Genomic DNA, 17,393 nt, shown 5'->3' on the forward strand with positions numbered 1-17,393 from the left:
AAAGTGACTGACAGGTGCATAGTGTCTAACTATGGATTCATGTCCTGAGTGGACAAAGTGAGATGATGGGAGATTTCATCAAACTATACAAAATGGTGTGACATTTAAAACTAATCAGTTGTTTATTTCTGGAATTTGTCATTTAATCTTTATGGATTATGGTTGACTTTGGATAACTGAAACCTTGAAAAAGGCAACCATAAACTGGGTGCCATTGGCTCACGCCTAGCTACTCAGGAGGCCGAGATCAGGAGGATCGAGGTTTGAAGCCAGCTCGGGCAAATAGTTCATGAGACCCTATCTCGAAGAACCTTATCACAAAAAAGGGCTGGTGGAGTGACTCAAGGTGTAGGCTCTGATTTCAAACCCCAGTACTACAAAAAAAAAAGAATCCATGGATGAGGGACTATTCAGAAATTTTAAAAGGGGGTAGCTTTCTATGGCTATGAAAGAATTAGAAAACATATTTTTAAATGAGAAAAGCTAGTTGTAAACAAACATGTGTATGGGAAAACTAAGGCATAGGGAAATAATATATAATCAAATTACCTATTTCTTCACCAGCAGCTATAAAATGTACCAAAAAAAAGTCTGACTTCAATGTACCAGGCCTATTAGATATAGTCAAGCTTATAAATCTTTTCCTTTATGTTTTTTAGTTTTGTGTAGTTTCAGGCCTTCCTCATTGCAAACTTTTATTTTTATAAACCTTTTATTAAGCTCATTTTGATTTGTGAAAATCTATTGTCTTTTAAGGCTTACTTTTCTGTGGGTATTGTTCTTTCAAATTCAGATTTAGCCAATGAAACACCGAGTCTTTGAAACTTCAGGTCTTCCTAATTTTATAGTACCAATAACAAACAGAATTTTTGTTTTGCTTGTTTTTTGAGACACGGTCTTGCTACACAGCCTAGGCTGGCCTTGAACTCATAATCCTCCTGCCTCTACCTACCAAGTACTGGGATTACATGAGCCTAGCTTAAAGGAATTTTGTACAAGATGATACATAAAATAGAATTTTAAATAGCCCAACTGTCTATTCAGAACCAACTTTTTAGATAAAGTGGGAGATGGAAATTGAAATCTTCATTTATTTATGTCCTTTCAAGGAATCAGCATAAATCATTTTTTTTAGATATTTGGGCTTTAAAGATGAATATTATCTGAAGGATTTTGCTGTGGTTTCAAAGTGTTTACCAAATTTCATGTGCTGATCCCCAAAGCCCTAGTGTTAAGTAGGAACCTCTAGAAGGTGTCTGGCTTATATGGGCTCTGCTCTCATAATGGGCTTACTCCACTTAAGGAGTAAAGACTAATGGGTTATTGTGGAAGTGGCTTTGTTATGAAAGTGAGCTCTTTTTGACGTTTGTTCTGCCTCACCCTCTGCCATGTCATAATGCAGCAAGAAGGCTCTCACAAGATGCCAGGACAATGCTTTTGGACTTTGCAGTCTTCAGAACCATGAGCTAAATAGAACTCTATTCTTCAGAAATTACCCAGTCTGTGGTATTCAGTCACAGCAACAGAAAATGAACTGAGACTGATTTGTATACTAGTTTCATCACGAGTAAAAATATTCAAATTAATATGTATAACTGCAGGAGATATATAATAGCCACTTTATCTTTTTTAGTCAGAAGAGCTGAGGAGTGGCCTTTTCTCTTTCTTGTGCATAAGTGAATCAATGATTCTGGGAGGCTCTTAAACACTTTAAACAAGAGATCTATAAAATTGATAGTTATTATTATATAATCTGATTATATTTTTATATTTAAAAAGGATGGACTTTTTGCTTCTCTTTGGCATATTCCAATTGCCAGCATTACTAGTCTTTTGCTTTATGGCTATTATCACCTAAAGTGAGGGTTCCTTATATGAAACACTGTTGATCTGATAGCTAAGACAACGTGATATATAGCTTTTCTTTTCTTTCCCCCCCTTTGGTGGGACTGGGGTTTGAATTTAGGGCTTCATGCTTGCAAGGTGGTGTTCTATTGCTTAAGTTTCACCTCCATTATATGTAACTTTTTAATGGATAAAATTTGTTCCAATATCAAAGCCTACTCTTCTCATGGTTTTGTAATGGCATTTTTATCATATTTAAGTTTTGTTTAGGATTCTATATTGTATTCTATGCAACACCACACTATCTTACTTTCTAAAAGGTTTACAGTGCATTTGCTATATGGCAAAGCAAGACCTCTTCACTGCTTTATAAACATTTTTTAAATGAATTTTATATATAGGCTGTCAGCTCCTACTAAAAAAATGTCCTACAAAAACTCCTGTTGAGATTTTTAATGAGATTCAGTGACTTTACAGATTAATTGGATAATACTTATATCACACAATATTGAATCATCCCATATAGTCATAATATGCCTTCCTTCCCATACATAAAAGACATTCTTAGCAAGAGTCTTAGCAGTTCTTGGACATTTGTCCATCCTTATGAACTTAGAATCAAATTTTCAAATTATGCATACACATTCAAAATCATGCTGTGGATTTTGACACTGTATTCAATCTATAGATAAGTATGGGTAGAACTGACATCTTGTAGCATCACACCTGTAATTCTAGCACCTGGGAGGCTGAAACAAGTACTGAGAGTTCAAAGCTAGCCTAACCTGGACAACATAGCAAGACTGACTCAAAAATAAAATGAGTCTTCCAATCCATAAACATGGTATATTCTTGACTTATTGAAATCTTCTGTAATTCTCAACTAAATTTTATAGTAAGTCTTTTCCCATATGGGTCATATCTATTTTGTTACACTTATTCCTGGCTACTTGACATTTTGGGAATGTTTTTGTAAACACATTTAAAAAAATTTTTTTTTTTGGCAGTACTGGAGTTTGAACTCAGGGTCTCACACTTGCTAGGCAGGTGCTCTTACCACTTGAGCCACTCTTCCAACCTTTTTTTTTTTTTGTCATGTTGGGTTTGAACTCAGGACCTCTTGGTTGCCAGACATGCACTTGAGTCATTCTGTCAGCCCCAACATATTTAAAATTTTGCTGTGCTTATTACTGGTGTACAGAAATGTAACCTATTTTTAATATTAGTTATTTAGTCATCAATCTTGATATTTCAATGTTGCCTTTAGATTGTTTTAGGTTTTCTTTGTCAACAATCGTATCATCTTTTTTCCTTGCTACAGTGGCTAGTTTCAGAACAATGTTGAATAGAAGTGGTAATATCAGGCACTCTTATCTTATTTCTGAGCTTTAAGAATACATTCAATATTTCACCATTAAAAACAATATTTTCTATAAGGATGTTTTATTTTTGGTAGACTCCTATTACTGGATTAGGAAGTTCTCTTCTACTTCAGTTCTACTAAGCTACTTTTTTTAAAAAATGAAAACACGTTTAATTATTCAAAACGTTTCCAGCATTTATTGATATTCCTGTATTTTTCCTTACTATGTAATGACATGATTTATAGTAATTTATTTTCAAATTTCAAATCACCCTTTGTTCAGTTGATTAGTATTTTGCTTAGGATTTTTTCATCTATGTTCTTCAGTGAGATTGCATAGTCATTTTGCTTTCTTACACTGTTCTTGCCAGGTTTTTTTGTTGTTGGTTTGTTTTTTTGGTGGTTCTGGGGTTGAACTCAGAGCCTCATCCCCTGACTAGGCAGGTGCTCTATCACTTGAACCATAACACATCCCTTTTTTCTTTATTTTTTGAATAAGGTTTCACATTTATGCCTTGGCTGGCCTGGACTGCATTCTTCCTATTTATGTTCCCACTAGTAGCTGAGATGACAGGTGCGTACTAGTACCCCCAGATTTTTATTGGTTGAGATGGGGGTCTGGTAAACTTTTTCCCTGAGCTCACCTTGAAACTTAGTCCTCCCAAACTCCATCTTCCACATAGCCAGGATTACAGGTATGAGTTCTGTGCACAGCTTCTTATGAGATTTTGGTATAAAACTTATGCTAACATCATCAAATGAGTTGAAGACCAGTTCTTGTTATTTCATACAGAGGATACTTTGTGTGCACTGAAATTATTAACTTATTGTAAATCTGGTATAACTTGTCTATAAAACCAACTGCAACTGTTTGTTTAGACAAAACAACATTATATAGTTATTAGTTAAGAAAAGATATCTAACTATAGATGATTTTTAGTGATTATGGCATTATTTGGGCTTTCTAATTTTTTATTAGTCAGTTTTGATAATTTCTACTTTCCTAGGAATTACCCTGTTTCACTGAAGCTTAAAACTTTACTGGCCTAGGGTTCTTCACAGTATCTTCTGTTTCTGTTTTTAAAGTATAAAATATATCCACAAAGCACAAATCATAAGGATATATTACAGTAAATTACAGAACACATCATCTAGGCCATATAATATAATAAATATTATCAGTATTCCAGAAGTCCCTTTCTGCTGCTTTTTAATCATGAGTCCCCCTATTCCCCAAAGGTAGCCAACATTCTAACTTCTAATATTGTCTTTTTAAAAGTTTCATAGAACAATAGCATATGAATTCTTTTATGGCTGGCTTATTTTTCACATTATATTTTGTGAGGTTCATTCTTGTGGTTGCTGCAGTTCTTGCATTCTCATTACTGAATGTTTAAAAACACTACATTTACTTACATTCTATTCTTGGTGGACATTTGTGTTCCTTTGAATCATAAATAAAACTACAGGTGCTCTACCACTTGAGCCACTCTTCCAGGCTAAATTATTTTATATGTACTGCAATACACTTATGTATGCATTTTATCAGATTTACGCTAGGGGTAAAATTAAATTATAGGGTACACATTTGATCATTTATCAGACAGTTAACAAATAATTTTACAGAGTGGTTAAATTGTACTCTGATCTTTACTTTTTCCCCTTTGGGTATAATCTCCTGTCCTATTTCAAACTTCTTGATCTGGATGCTTACGTGGTTAGTGGCTTTTAAAGCCTTTCTCCCTTTCTAGTATGTGTATTTAGGGCTATATAGCCCCTTAGCTACAATTGTACAATTTCTGATATACAGCATTTTACCACTTAATTTCATATTTTATAACTTATTCTGTGATTTCTTCTTTGACCCACAGTTTATTTAAAAGGGTTATTTCCAAACACAAAGACTTAATCTAGCTATTTGTCTCTAGTTTAACTATACTCTCATTGAAGAACATAATCTGCTCAATTTGAATACTTGGAAATTGTATGAGATTTGCTTTTTTTGTTGTCTGAGATTAATGTACCATATCATCTTTCATTTAGTTAATGCCAGCAATAGTATGCCCAGATATTCTTTTAAACTTTCTATGTCTTTACATTTCAGCCATATAAACACTTATACAACAACAACAAAAAAATCTAACCAGGGCTACAGACGCAGCTCAATAGTGGAGCATTTGACTAGCATGGCCAAGATTTGATCCTCAGCACCAATAAATAAATATCTAACCAACAATCTTTGTCATAATTGATTTCTGTGTAATTATTAGTCATCTTTGGGTTTAATTCTATCATCTGATTATCTGTTTTCCATTTGTTGTCTGTTGCAAGTCTCAATTCATCTCCTTTCTTGCTTTTAAAACTGATTTTTACTATTCATACCCCCATATTATTTAGTATGTCAACTACACATTCTTTTACAAGTTAGTGGGTATTTAAAGATCTTACAAGATGCATCAACTTTGTAAAGTGAAGTATAAATTATTAGTTTTGTCACTTCCTCAATGATGTAAGAAATTTAACATATTTGAACTCCCTTTATCCCATCCTATTATTCAATTTTTGAGGCACATTAATTCCACTAACAATTTCTATTTCATAAGTTAATAAGAATTTTAATTTACTTGTATATTTATTTATTTATTGGCAGTACCAGAGTTTGAACTTAGGACTTTGTGCTTCCTAGGCAGGGGATCTACCACTTGAGCCGAGCCTCAAGCCCTTTTTTTGTGGTTACTTTGGAGATAGGATCATGCTTCTTGCCCAGGCTGGCCTAGACTGCCGATTTTAGGTTTCTTGCTTGCTGAGATGGCAGGTGTGAGCTGGAATGAGCAGATTTTTTTCTCTTGAGATGGGGTTCCACCAAACTTTTTGCTCAGGCTGGCCTAGAACCATGATCCTCCTCACTTCAGCCACCCCAAGTAACTACAATTACAAGTGTGAGTCACCAGCACCAAGCTTTGCCTATTTATTTTTTCTGTTCTTTTCATTCCTTCCTGCACATTGGGTCCTCCATCTAATTCTTCTTTCACCCAAAGAATTGTAGGCCTAATAGTGATGAATTATTTTAAAATTTATGTCTGAAAATTTATTTTTATTCTTAATGGATTTAGATATACAAATCCTTGCTAGGCAATTATTTTCTATAAGCACTTTGAAGATACTTCATGTATTACCTCTGACTTCCATTGTTTCTGTTGTGAATTTAGGTTTTTTTGTGTGCCTCCTTTGAAAGTAATCTGTTATGGGCTGGAGACATGGCTCCAGTGGTGGAGTTCCTGTCCAGCAAGTGCAAAGCCCAGAGTTCAATTCCTAGTACCTCCAAAAAAGAGGGGGAGAAAAGTAATCCATCTGGGGTTGAAGGTGTGGCTCTAGTGGCATAGCACCAGCCTACACCTTTGTCTTTGTTCACGTTTTGTTTTTTTTGCAGCTTTACTTTTATACCTAAGTATTCCTTTGTCTTTCTCTTACTTAGGATTTATAGTCCTTCTTGACTCTATGATGTCATTTGTCAAGTGTTTAAATTCTTAGCCATCATCTCTTCAAATACTGTTTCATCCCCATTCTCTTTTCCACCTTCTTCTGAAATTCTATTTATATTTACATTGATCTTTTCACTATGAATTATAGATATATAATATATAGCCCATATTATATATAAGTGAATCTGAGCATTATTCTGAGTGTTTTTAAAATCTATTCTCAAGCTAACAAATCCTTCAGCTATGTCAAGTCTATTGTTAAATCATTCAATGAGTTTTTGTTACTGTAATTGCTAACTTTTTCTATTTGTCTTTTAATTCCTTGAACATGTTAAATATAGTTTAAATGTCAGAATTTCCTAGGAGTGTATTTCTGTGGCATGTTAATTCTGTTGGGTTTTCAAGTAAGTAACCTCTTTGTATGCCTGGTTACTTATTGAATACTCATCACTGTACATGAACTACTTACAGAGATAATTTAAAGCATTGAATGATACTATCTTTTCACATTTAACTATGGTATCTGAGATCTTCTTAATCTTCAAAGGGAGTGAAAATGATTTGAAGTTGGCCTCTAGTCCCTAAGAAGACTGTCTATTCCTACTTCATTCTTAGTGCTACGGTATATTTTTATTGGGTTTCATCCCATAAAGCCATATCCTTATCAGATCCTAAATTATACTTCTTTTCATTCCATTTATCCTATACCATGAGTTCACTGGAAACTCTATTCAGTCTCTTTGCTACTGCTTCTGGAATTGATAGGTGGTTCTCAGAGAAAAGTGACTTCAAATGCTGGGCTCACATCTCTAGCTTCCCTGTTTTGCAGATCTTGACCCTGAGCTCTGGTAATTCTCAAATCCCTGAAAGCTTTTTATCTTACATTAAAGATATATTTTCTCTAACTCTTCTGATTTTTCTTAGTTGGAGAGTTGTTCCAAACCACCTTATCTACTGCTATTGGAAAGCTATAATTTCTACCTCTTGCATCTAAAGTTATGTTCCCCTTTTCACTCTGAATATAGTTTATATATCTTCTTGATCAATGTCTTAAGTATTTTTGGTTTTATAAGTCTTTTCAGAAGCCAATTTTTTTTTTAAATTCTATTTCCTTCTGCTTTTTTCAGATATATTTGCAAATAACTTTGTTACTCTTTCTTGAGATGGATGCCTAGCTCATTCATTTTCCCTGAACTCTTTTCTAGTTTACTAAAGACAATAATTTTCCAACTAAATTCTGTTTTATTTGTATACCATAAATTTTGAATTGTGTTTTATTTAAATTTAGCTGTAAAAATTTCTAATTTCAATAATCATTTCTTCTTTGACTCAGGAATTTATTTTTAGTTTGTTGTTATCTATTTTGGCTTTTGAAGACAGGGTCTTGTTATGTAGCCCAAACTGGCCTTGAACTTGAGATCCTCTTCTGGGTGTTGGGATTATAGGTATGTGCCACCACACCAGGCTAGGAATTATTTGTATGTTTCTTGAAAACACATGACAGTTTAAACTTATCATTTTATATTCATTTTTAGCAATCACACTGCGGTAAGAAACTACTCTGTATTATACAAATCTTAAAACTTATGGCCTTATAACTGAAAATGTACAATTACATAATTGTAAATGTTCCTTGTTTGTTTGAAAAAAGTGTAGTAGCTATGTCATCCTTGCTTTAAGTGTGGTATTCAAAAAGGTTAAACAATCAGTAGTAATATAAACTAACACAGAATAGCTTATTTTCTAAATAAACTAAACTACATAGATTATAAAATACTTACCAACTGATATTAGTTTAATTGATTCATCAAATTATTCTAGTAATTTCCAAGCACTTATTAACTTTAGGAAACTGTAACCATAATCTTATTTGACCTAGATTCCCTTATCTGAACCATGAATCAACATAGGATATTACATAAAGACCTTGTAGAATTTTTACATTAAAATGACAGTCATTAAGTAATTTGTAGTCATGGTAAGTAAAAAAAATCACTTTTCACATAAACAGGATTCATGGGGCTTAATCCTCTTTGTAGCTTTTGCTGAAGTAACCAGTAAACATATTAAATTTTTTTAGCCCTTCAATGTTTGCTGTAATTTTATATATTCAATATTATTTAATTGTATTGCCACAACCAATGTATCAGATTTGATTACATCAAAACTAATCTGTCAGCCCAGATGAGAGGTAACATAATACAGGCAGTTAAGCACATAAGCCAGGGTACAAGTCCTTCATATTTAACGACCTTTATGCTCCTCTGTTCCCCTAAACAAATGCACCTGTCACACAGAAAAAGATTTATTTTGGTTATCATTTATTAGTAAAATGAGAGCTATTAATGCTTATAGTGGACAGGGATTCAGTGAGTTTTGACAAACTTACCCCCCTAAGTTGTGAAACTTACCTCCCACTTTGAAAATCAACAAAATGAAAAAAATTAGGGATTTGCAGGCTAGGAGTTTATGGATATATTTATCCATATTCATTCATAAACCATTCCCACAGGCCTCATTCATCTGCTGTGAGTAGGAGAGGGTGCCAGGCATGGGTGAGGGGCAATTGTAACATATGAGGGTCTACAGTTCTCCAGGGAGATGTTGTTGACAGCCTTATGCTCTGGTAGTTCTTAACTCTTTAATTGCTATATAATGGGTTACTTGGTGAAGTCCCAGAGAAGGTGCTAAAGAATTAGGATGACATTTAACAGGCTTGGGGAAATAATTATATAACCTCTATGACATATATCAGTATTTTAAGAACTGGTACAGTTGAATCAGTGTATACTAGCTTAGTATCAGGCCAGAATCCAGCCCTTTCAAGAAAGATTTTTTTTTTTTGGTGGTACTGAGGTTTGAACTCAGGGTTTCATGCTTGCGAGGTACAACTTCTACTGCTTTAGCCACACTGCCAGCTCTCTTTGCTCCTACTTTTAGGCTTCCTACTGTTGCATGTCAGATGTGTGCCACCACACCTAATTTTTTCAGTTGAGATGGAGTCTTGCGAAATTTTTTGCCGGGGCTGGCTTGGAAACATGACCCTCCAGATCTCAGTCTCCCAAGTAGGTAGGATTACAGGTGTGAGCCACTGGCGCCTGGCTTAAAGAAACATTTTAAATGATGTTCATATCTTGTATGTCCTTCTTATGTTTGTGCCTGCATGATAAATGAGGTACACTAAAATGTGCATTAAAATCTTTCCCTATAAAGGTAAATTTACCTGTTTTCTCTTTGAACTCTTAAATCTTAATGCTTATATTTTAAATCTAAGATTCATTCAGGGTCAGATTCACTTAAATCCATAGACACATGCCCATTCACGCTTCCAGGTGAACTGAGTTATCATCATCATGATGTGGCCTTCTATCTCTAGTGATTATTTTCTCTTGATGCCTACTTTATTCTCTTATTAGTATAGTTTACCAGTTTTCTTTAGAATGTGTCTGATGTATCTTTCTATATCCTTTTACTGTTTTTCCTGGTAATTGAACAATGTTTATCTTTTTATTTTTAGAGCTAGGGCCTCATTATGTTGCCCATGTCAGTCTTAAACTCATGGGCTCGAGATCCTTCTGCCTCAGCCTCCTGAGTTAACTGGGACTACAGGTATGTACCACTATGCCCAGGTAATCTTTGTCTCTTAATTAGAACATCTAATACCTTTATATTGTAACTAGTAATATTTGGATTTATTTTCAGCTATGCTTTGTGCTTTCTATTTATTATACATTTGTGCGTGTGTGTGCAAATGCTAGGCAAGTGCTCTCTACCACTGAACTACACCACCAGCCCTTTTTATTCACCTTCCTATACTTTCTTTTGGAACTTTATTCCTTATTCCATACATTTTCTACAAGTCTATGAATTATACATTCTTTTTTTGGCACCTTGAAAATTTTAGTATGCATACTTATTACAGTTAATATATCATAATATAAATATATAATTCTTCCTTAAAAAAAGGAACTTACAATATCCTCTCATTTTATATATATATGCTATTGCTGCTTTCTATTTTATTTCCAACTTTATTAATCCCAAACACATTATTGATTTTTTTTTTTTTTTGGTAGGATAGGGGTTTGAACGCAGGGCTTCCCATTTGCAAAGCAGACACACTACAACTTGAGCCACACATCCAGACTATTCTGCTCTAATTATTTTGGAGATAGGGAGTCTCACAAACTATGTGCCCAAGCTGGCCTCAAACCATGATTCTCCCCGTATCAGCCTTCCAAGTAGCTAGAATTACAGGTATGAGCCACTAACACCCGGCACAGACGTGTTATTTAATTTAGTTTTACATAATACTTTCTTTGCCCTTAGCTTCTTCTGGCATCTCAGACCTGCCATTTGAAAACACTTTCCTTCTCTCTGAACTTAATTCCTTTATTGATGGTCTGCTGGCAAACTCACTCAACTTGAGTCTGTCTGAACATGTTTCTATTTCATCTTTGCTCTTGACAAGAACAAAAAAATCTGTGGGATATAAATATCTAGGTTGAGGATTTTTCTCAGAATAAGGAAAATAATCACCACCATTTTCTTTTCTTTTTTTTACACTATTATTGATGACTAATTGGCTAAAATAGTTACTCCTCTAAGGTCTTTTTCCCTCTTATCATTTACTATGTTATGTGGGTTTTTTTTTCCTGCAGTTTTACAGTATGTATAGGGAGGGTTTGTTGGGCTTCTTAAATCATGGCTTGGTGCCTTTTGTCAATTCTGCAAAGTTCTCAGTTATTATCTCTTCAAACAGGTTCTTTCCCCTCCCCTCTTTCCATTACCTATATCATTTTCTTCAGGAAGCCTGACTAAATAAATATATGGCTTTTTCTTTCTGTGTTCTATGCTACTAAATTTCCTTTGCATTTTCAATCTCTGAGTTTCTCTGGTCTGCATTCTGGATAATTACTTCACTTCTATTTTCCAATATTCTAATTTTCCCTTGCCTAGTGTGTTCTCACAGAGGACAGCATATAACTTAATAACATTATGAAATTTTTCACAATGTCATCTTAGGAGATAACATATTTATTTTGACAATTTTGCTATCACTTAAAACATTTTTGGAATTCTTTGGAAATTACCTTCTAGTCCATATATCCTATCATTTCTCTTTTAGTACCAAACTCCTTAGAATTTGGTCTTTATCACCATAAATTTAGGGACTGGGAATGTACCTCAGCGGTAGAGCACTTATGTAGCAAGTGCAAGGCCCTGGGTTTAATCCCCCTGCAAGAAAACAAAAAACAAACAAAAAAAAAAATCACAAATTTAATTCTTGCATTCTGTGTTTTTCCTCTTTCTCTGTATTGAGAAGTCCTTGTGATAGTGCTAATCCTACTTTGCAAGCTGACTTAACACAAATACAACTGCAAGATATGACAGATTATCTCCACTAATACAAATATGTGATCTGTCTGTAACATTACTTTACCTCCTATGCAAATGTTGGACATACTAGTAGATAAAGTAAGAATACTGAAAAAGACACTGAATTATTTTCACTTTGCAGTGTTGGCAAGGGTTTGGGGAGACAGGCACTTCCACACATGTTTGATAGGAACAAGAATTGGTATAATCTTCACAGAAAGCAATTTAGCAATATGTATCAAAAATCTAATCTTTGACTCATTCTAGGGATTTAACCAAAGGACATATATCTAAAATATATGTTCATAGAATTTTTATTTAAAGTAATGAAAAATTTTAAATAATGTTGAAGAAATACATTAATTAACACAAGTAGTTCATAATATAAAAAAAGCAACCTACACATCATTATTATGTGTTTATATTAAAATAAGCCTACACAAACAAAAAGTTTCCTTGGAATACACTTAATCTTGGATCATAAATGATGTTTAGTTCATTTATTACTTCAGTTTTCCACGAGCATATATTACATAACAAAAAATTCCTGAATCATTTTAAGAATCAGAGTACCTAACCACCTTTTAAAAACATGTTTCTGGGAAAATGCAGTAGATTCAAGTAAAAACTATGAGTAGTATACCCCTCTCTTTAGTAACCCTGGCAATTTGAATTCAATTTTCATAATTCATTCTACCATTACCATTCTCTATCTAAAATTCCACCTTCAAGGAGTAGTCACAGCTTCTTCTTAAAAGTCCTGAAAGTATTGGTAGGAGGATGGGAATGAGCAGCTGAGATATAAAGAGGAACAGACTCTCAGTGCTTGGAAGAAAGGAGGGAAGAGAGAAGGTTCTATGAATAAGCTTCAAAAAAAGTTTCTCCTCTCATCAAACTTTTCTGCCTTATTCAGGAGATCTACTGCTATAAGCTCCATCCAACTATTATAAGGTGAAATTCCAGAGATCCTAACAACAGGTATAATTAGGAAGAAGCATTTGCATCAGTGAAATGAGATAGGTTTACCTATTCATAGTAATTCCTAATTTTGTTCCTTTACTCCTTCCTTGGCACATTCTAGGTCTTTCTTCAGAAAAAAAAAATGTGCTTCACTTTTCAACATCCCTAACATGACACATGTCTTTCCTCCCACAGGTCCTTTTTTCTTTCTTTTTCTGGGAGGAGCCGGAGGGAGGTAGGTGGTATTGAGTTTTGAACCCAGGACCTCCAACTTGCTAGGCAAGTGCTCTACCATTTGAGCCACACCTCCAGTCATTTTTGCTTTAATTTGTTTTCAGAGAGGGTCTCCTGCATTTGCCCAGATGGCCTTGCATCACTACTGAATAGCTAGGATTTACAGGCATGTACCACTGCACCCAGTTTGTTTGCTAAGATTGTCTGGGTATCTTTTTGTCTGCATTGACCTCCAACTACAATCCTTTTCTCTCTCCCTCCACAGTAGCTAGGATTACAGGCATGGGCCACCATGTCGGTTCCTAGATCCTTGGACATACCAGTTTCCATCTGAAATACTTCTACCCCCCTCTATAACACTATCTTGACTCATTTATCTCCTACTAACTTTCCTGATCTAGGTTCAAGTGTCACTTCCCCAGGGAAACATCAAACGCACCCTAGTCCAAGAGGCTTCAGCCTTTATCTCAATTTGTAAACATACATTATTTAGTATGACTAATATCTAGTTGAGCCGATAGGTCCGAAACTCAATAGGTCCCAAACCCAATGAAAGTAGCGCCATTAGCTAGTCTGGCTCACCATTATTATCCCTGAATTCGCAACATAGGAAGTATTCAAGGAACATTTCGCTGAAAGGGGGAATGAATGAGAACTAAACAAATACTACCAACCCAGAAGCCTTGATATGGTAAGAATCATGTTAACTATGTCATCACAAGGTGGATTATGTGCATTTTCTCCTTTGTTGTTAAACTTGTGTACTCACAAGACCCAGTTTTAAATATATTCCGGATATTATTTTGAAAGTTCCCTAAGAAACAAACACTAAATGTCTAATCAGCAAAAAAAAAAAAAAAAAAAAAAAAAAAGGCTGGAAACACTTAAAAGAAGCATTGTAATCTAGCCTGGGAACTTCATAATGTCCTAAATCATGAGAAGCTCCCCTCTGCAGTTGTGTTAGCATCGTTCTCGAGCAGATGAATGCACACTTGCCTCCTCTCGGGCAGACTCAGGCACTGGGCTCTCCCTACCCTTGACACCAGCTTAGATGAGAGAAAAGCAACACTAGGATGAAAACCAAAGAATGGGCATTTATTGAAAATGCATTTAATGAGCGCCTACTGTGTGCCACAAAGCCCTCGCTCTGGGCTGACTGATAGACCTGCTGGGTGGCTCTTGACAGTTTGGGGCAGATGCGTCCCTGAAGGGATCAGGGGCCTGGAGGCCGGGCCAGGCGGGCAGCAGAGGCGACGCCAGCGGGTCCCGCCCTCCAAGGGGCCGCGCTTACCCATCGGGCGAGTACTCGAGATTGAAGACGGCCCCGTGCGTGCGGGTGCTAAGGTACACCGAGTCCGCGGGATGGATGGAGCCATAGAGGTTGGTCATCGTGCGGAAATTGTCCCTCGCCGGGTCCACGAACAGCCCGCGGCCCAGGCTGCGCTCTCTCAACCACCCGAATAGTCTGGCGCCAGGACCGCCCAGGCCTGCACTCGGGTCTTGTCGGCCCCTGCTCCCGGCCTTGCAGTCCGGTCCCGGCCTCCGGCGCGGGGGGGATGGCGGCGACGGATGTCCCTGGGGGGAAGCAGCCGACTCGAGAGTTCCCGCCGACGCCACCTCGCCCGCGCGCGCGGCTGGGGACAGCACGGGGGCGCCGGGACGGCGAGGGCTCCGGGCGGCCAGCGGGGGAGGGGCCGCATCAGCCCGGGGCTGTGGAGGCGCAGGCGGGGAAGCCGGAGAGGGCGGCCCGGACGCGGCCGCCTGCTCACCCTGGGGCCCCGGCTCCTCAGACCCAGCCGTAAGGTCCCCGTCGGGGCTACGGGGCCAGAAGGGAAACATGACCAAAGCCCCCCGGCCCACCAGTCCGGGCTGCGGTTCCCCGGGCCTACACCTCAGCTTAGGCTCCCGCTTCAGCCGCCACTTCCGGGTGTGGCGTCCTAAGCCCGCCGGCTGGGAAACCTGCGCCGCCGCTCGTCTGCCCTCCGCCGGGGACCTGAAAGCGGAGACACCGCCGGATTGCGGGCTCCACGGCCACGGAGGACCGAGGTCAAGAGCGACTAGCTAGCTGTATGGCGGGTGAGAGGCGACCTGTAGCTGTCAGTGAGCGGTGGCTGTGGGCCTGACCAGTCATCCTATGACTGAGATGGGGTAGGAGAAGGATTACCGCATTACGTGCAGGTCACACATAGTAAGTAGTTGGCACACCGCCCTCTCATTCTGGAAGTCTAAGTACTTAAGTTAAGGACGTCTGCATTTTGAAAGCCCCGGTCCGAGACTGGAGCTCAAGTGGTAGAGAGCGCACAGCCCCGGGTTCAATCCCAGAAAGGGTGGAGGGAAGCTCCGTTCCTCATAGTGCATAGAACTAAGCGGGTGCCTTGGATACCTGCCTAACTCCCAGCCACTGGTCAGTAGGTCAAGTTTTTATCAAGGCCAGAGCCATCCTCCCCGCAAGAAGGAGCACAGATCCAGCTAGGAGTAAACTGAGGGGAGCTAGAGACCTGAATCAAATCAACCCAAGGGGCAGAACCCACAGTCGGTTCTGCTTATTACTAGATCTGACAGGTGGGGCATGGAAGCCATGACAGAAGTGAGGCATCCTCACTACTGCTGAAGATGAACACACAGGACTTGTTTGCAGAAAACTGTTTACAGGACCTGGGGGGTTCTTGGGGATGGAAGCAGAGTCTTCAACAAAGGAAACTTTGAGTTACAAGGAAAGGCAGATATAAGAACTGACAAATTTTCTAGGCTTTGATCAAGAGACATGTAGGAAGCTCACATTTGGTGACAATGGTGGTAAATCTGGAGGGAAATCTACCCTTTGAGGATAGATCTGAAAGATTTTTTTTTTCTGTTCATGATCTGACTTTAAAAAGTGCAAGAAGCAAATGTCCTAGGTTAGAAGAGCAAGGCAGTTATTATACTTGAGATATTTATCATGCTGCCCCCAGAGAGCAGAAGGGTTAGAGGTCTGTTTTATGTTTAACAAATAATGTGCCTAGTCACCGCCAACTTCTGGTTGCAACAAATACTTAAAAAAGTATTTGCAAAAGCAGAGGCCTTTGCCCCCCACCCCACCCCAGTTATGGACAGAATTTTATGGTCTGCAAAATCTTGACTATGACACACTTACTAATATGATTACCTTTTTAAATAAATAAAATTAACTTGAATTTTAAAGTTACATGTTCCAAGGTATTTGAGGTATCATTCCAATTAAAAAATGAGCTCTGCAATGAGGTTTTATATTGTTGTTGTTTGTTTTTGTTTTCCCCAAGGTTCTGAAGTTTGAACTCAGGGCCTCTTGCTCTCTACCACTTGAGCCACTCCACCAGCACTGCAATGAGTTTTGTGATGGCTCAAGATACTCAGATTATCACAGTTCAGGGGATTCAAAATTAGCATATCATAAGCACCAAAGCTGATTAAAAATTGTTCACTGACAATTTAGAGAATCTGGAAAAACCAAATTGGAGCAAAAGCATTTTGTAGGTTTGCGTGTAACTCTATCATATAGATAGTGAGAATGATTCTTGAAAACTTAAGGGAGTGGTGGTCCTAACACAGAGAAAAAAATCATTTAGTAATGCCAGTTTTGTTTTTGTTTTACAAGCAAAGAACAATTGAGTGAGCTGTTTTTTTTTTAAATGCTCCTACTTAAGTGTGCATGCTCATTTAATACAAATAATTTTTTACTAAAACCTAAAGTAAGAATACTTTCAAAGGACTAAACTTCTATATGCATCAGTCAAAAAAAAAATCACAGGTTAAGTGACAAGGCACTAAAGATAGAACTAAACTTTAACTGAGCCTGTTCCTATTGACCTACTAGCTTTTAGAGTCTTTAAATACAACTGTGTTAACTAGGAATTGATTTCAAATCAGTGTTCATAGATATTTCTATGTAACACCATTTTGGAAAGCAAAAAATTTTTCAACCTTAATAGCTGAAATTCAGTTAGATATCTGTTCATCAGAAATCCCTAAAGCATCCTCTGAATTCCTTTACACCTTATGGTCCACAACACAGGTAAACAGTTAGCAAGGATTTTCTGAAATGTATTCCCCAAGCCCAAGTATTACATATCCCTAGATACTCACAACACTTAGGATCTGTCTTATTGAGCAGG

General features: G+C 37.3%; 1 protein-coding gene across 2 annotated transcripts in view; it reads right to left on the bottom strand.

Moving 5' to 3' along the window:
- Dcaf10 (DDB1 and CUL4 associated factor 10) overlaps positions 1–15,353 on the bottom strand; it is a 59,090-nt gene extending 43,737 nt beyond the window's left edge. The window contains exon 1 of one of the 2 annotated variants that reach the window (XM_074051414.1): positions 14,555–15,353. In XM_074051414.1, coding sequence (XP_073907515.1) covers positions 14,555–15,102 — 548 coding nt within the window. In that variant the 5' untranslated portion in view covers positions 15,103–15,353. The remainder of the gene's footprint in view (positions 1–14,554) is intronic. The other variant, XM_074051413.1, reaches the window with a different exon arrangement.
- Between the last annotated feature and the right edge of the window lie 2,040 nt (positions 15,354–17,393).

This window comes from Castor canadensis, chromosome 13, assembly GCF_047511655.1.
Source record: "Castor canadensis chromosome 13, mCasCan1.hap1v2, whole genome shotgun sequence".
In the NCBI taxonomy this organism is placed as follows: domain Eukaryota; kingdom Metazoa; phylum Chordata; class Mammalia; order Rodentia; family Castoridae; genus Castor; species Castor canadensis.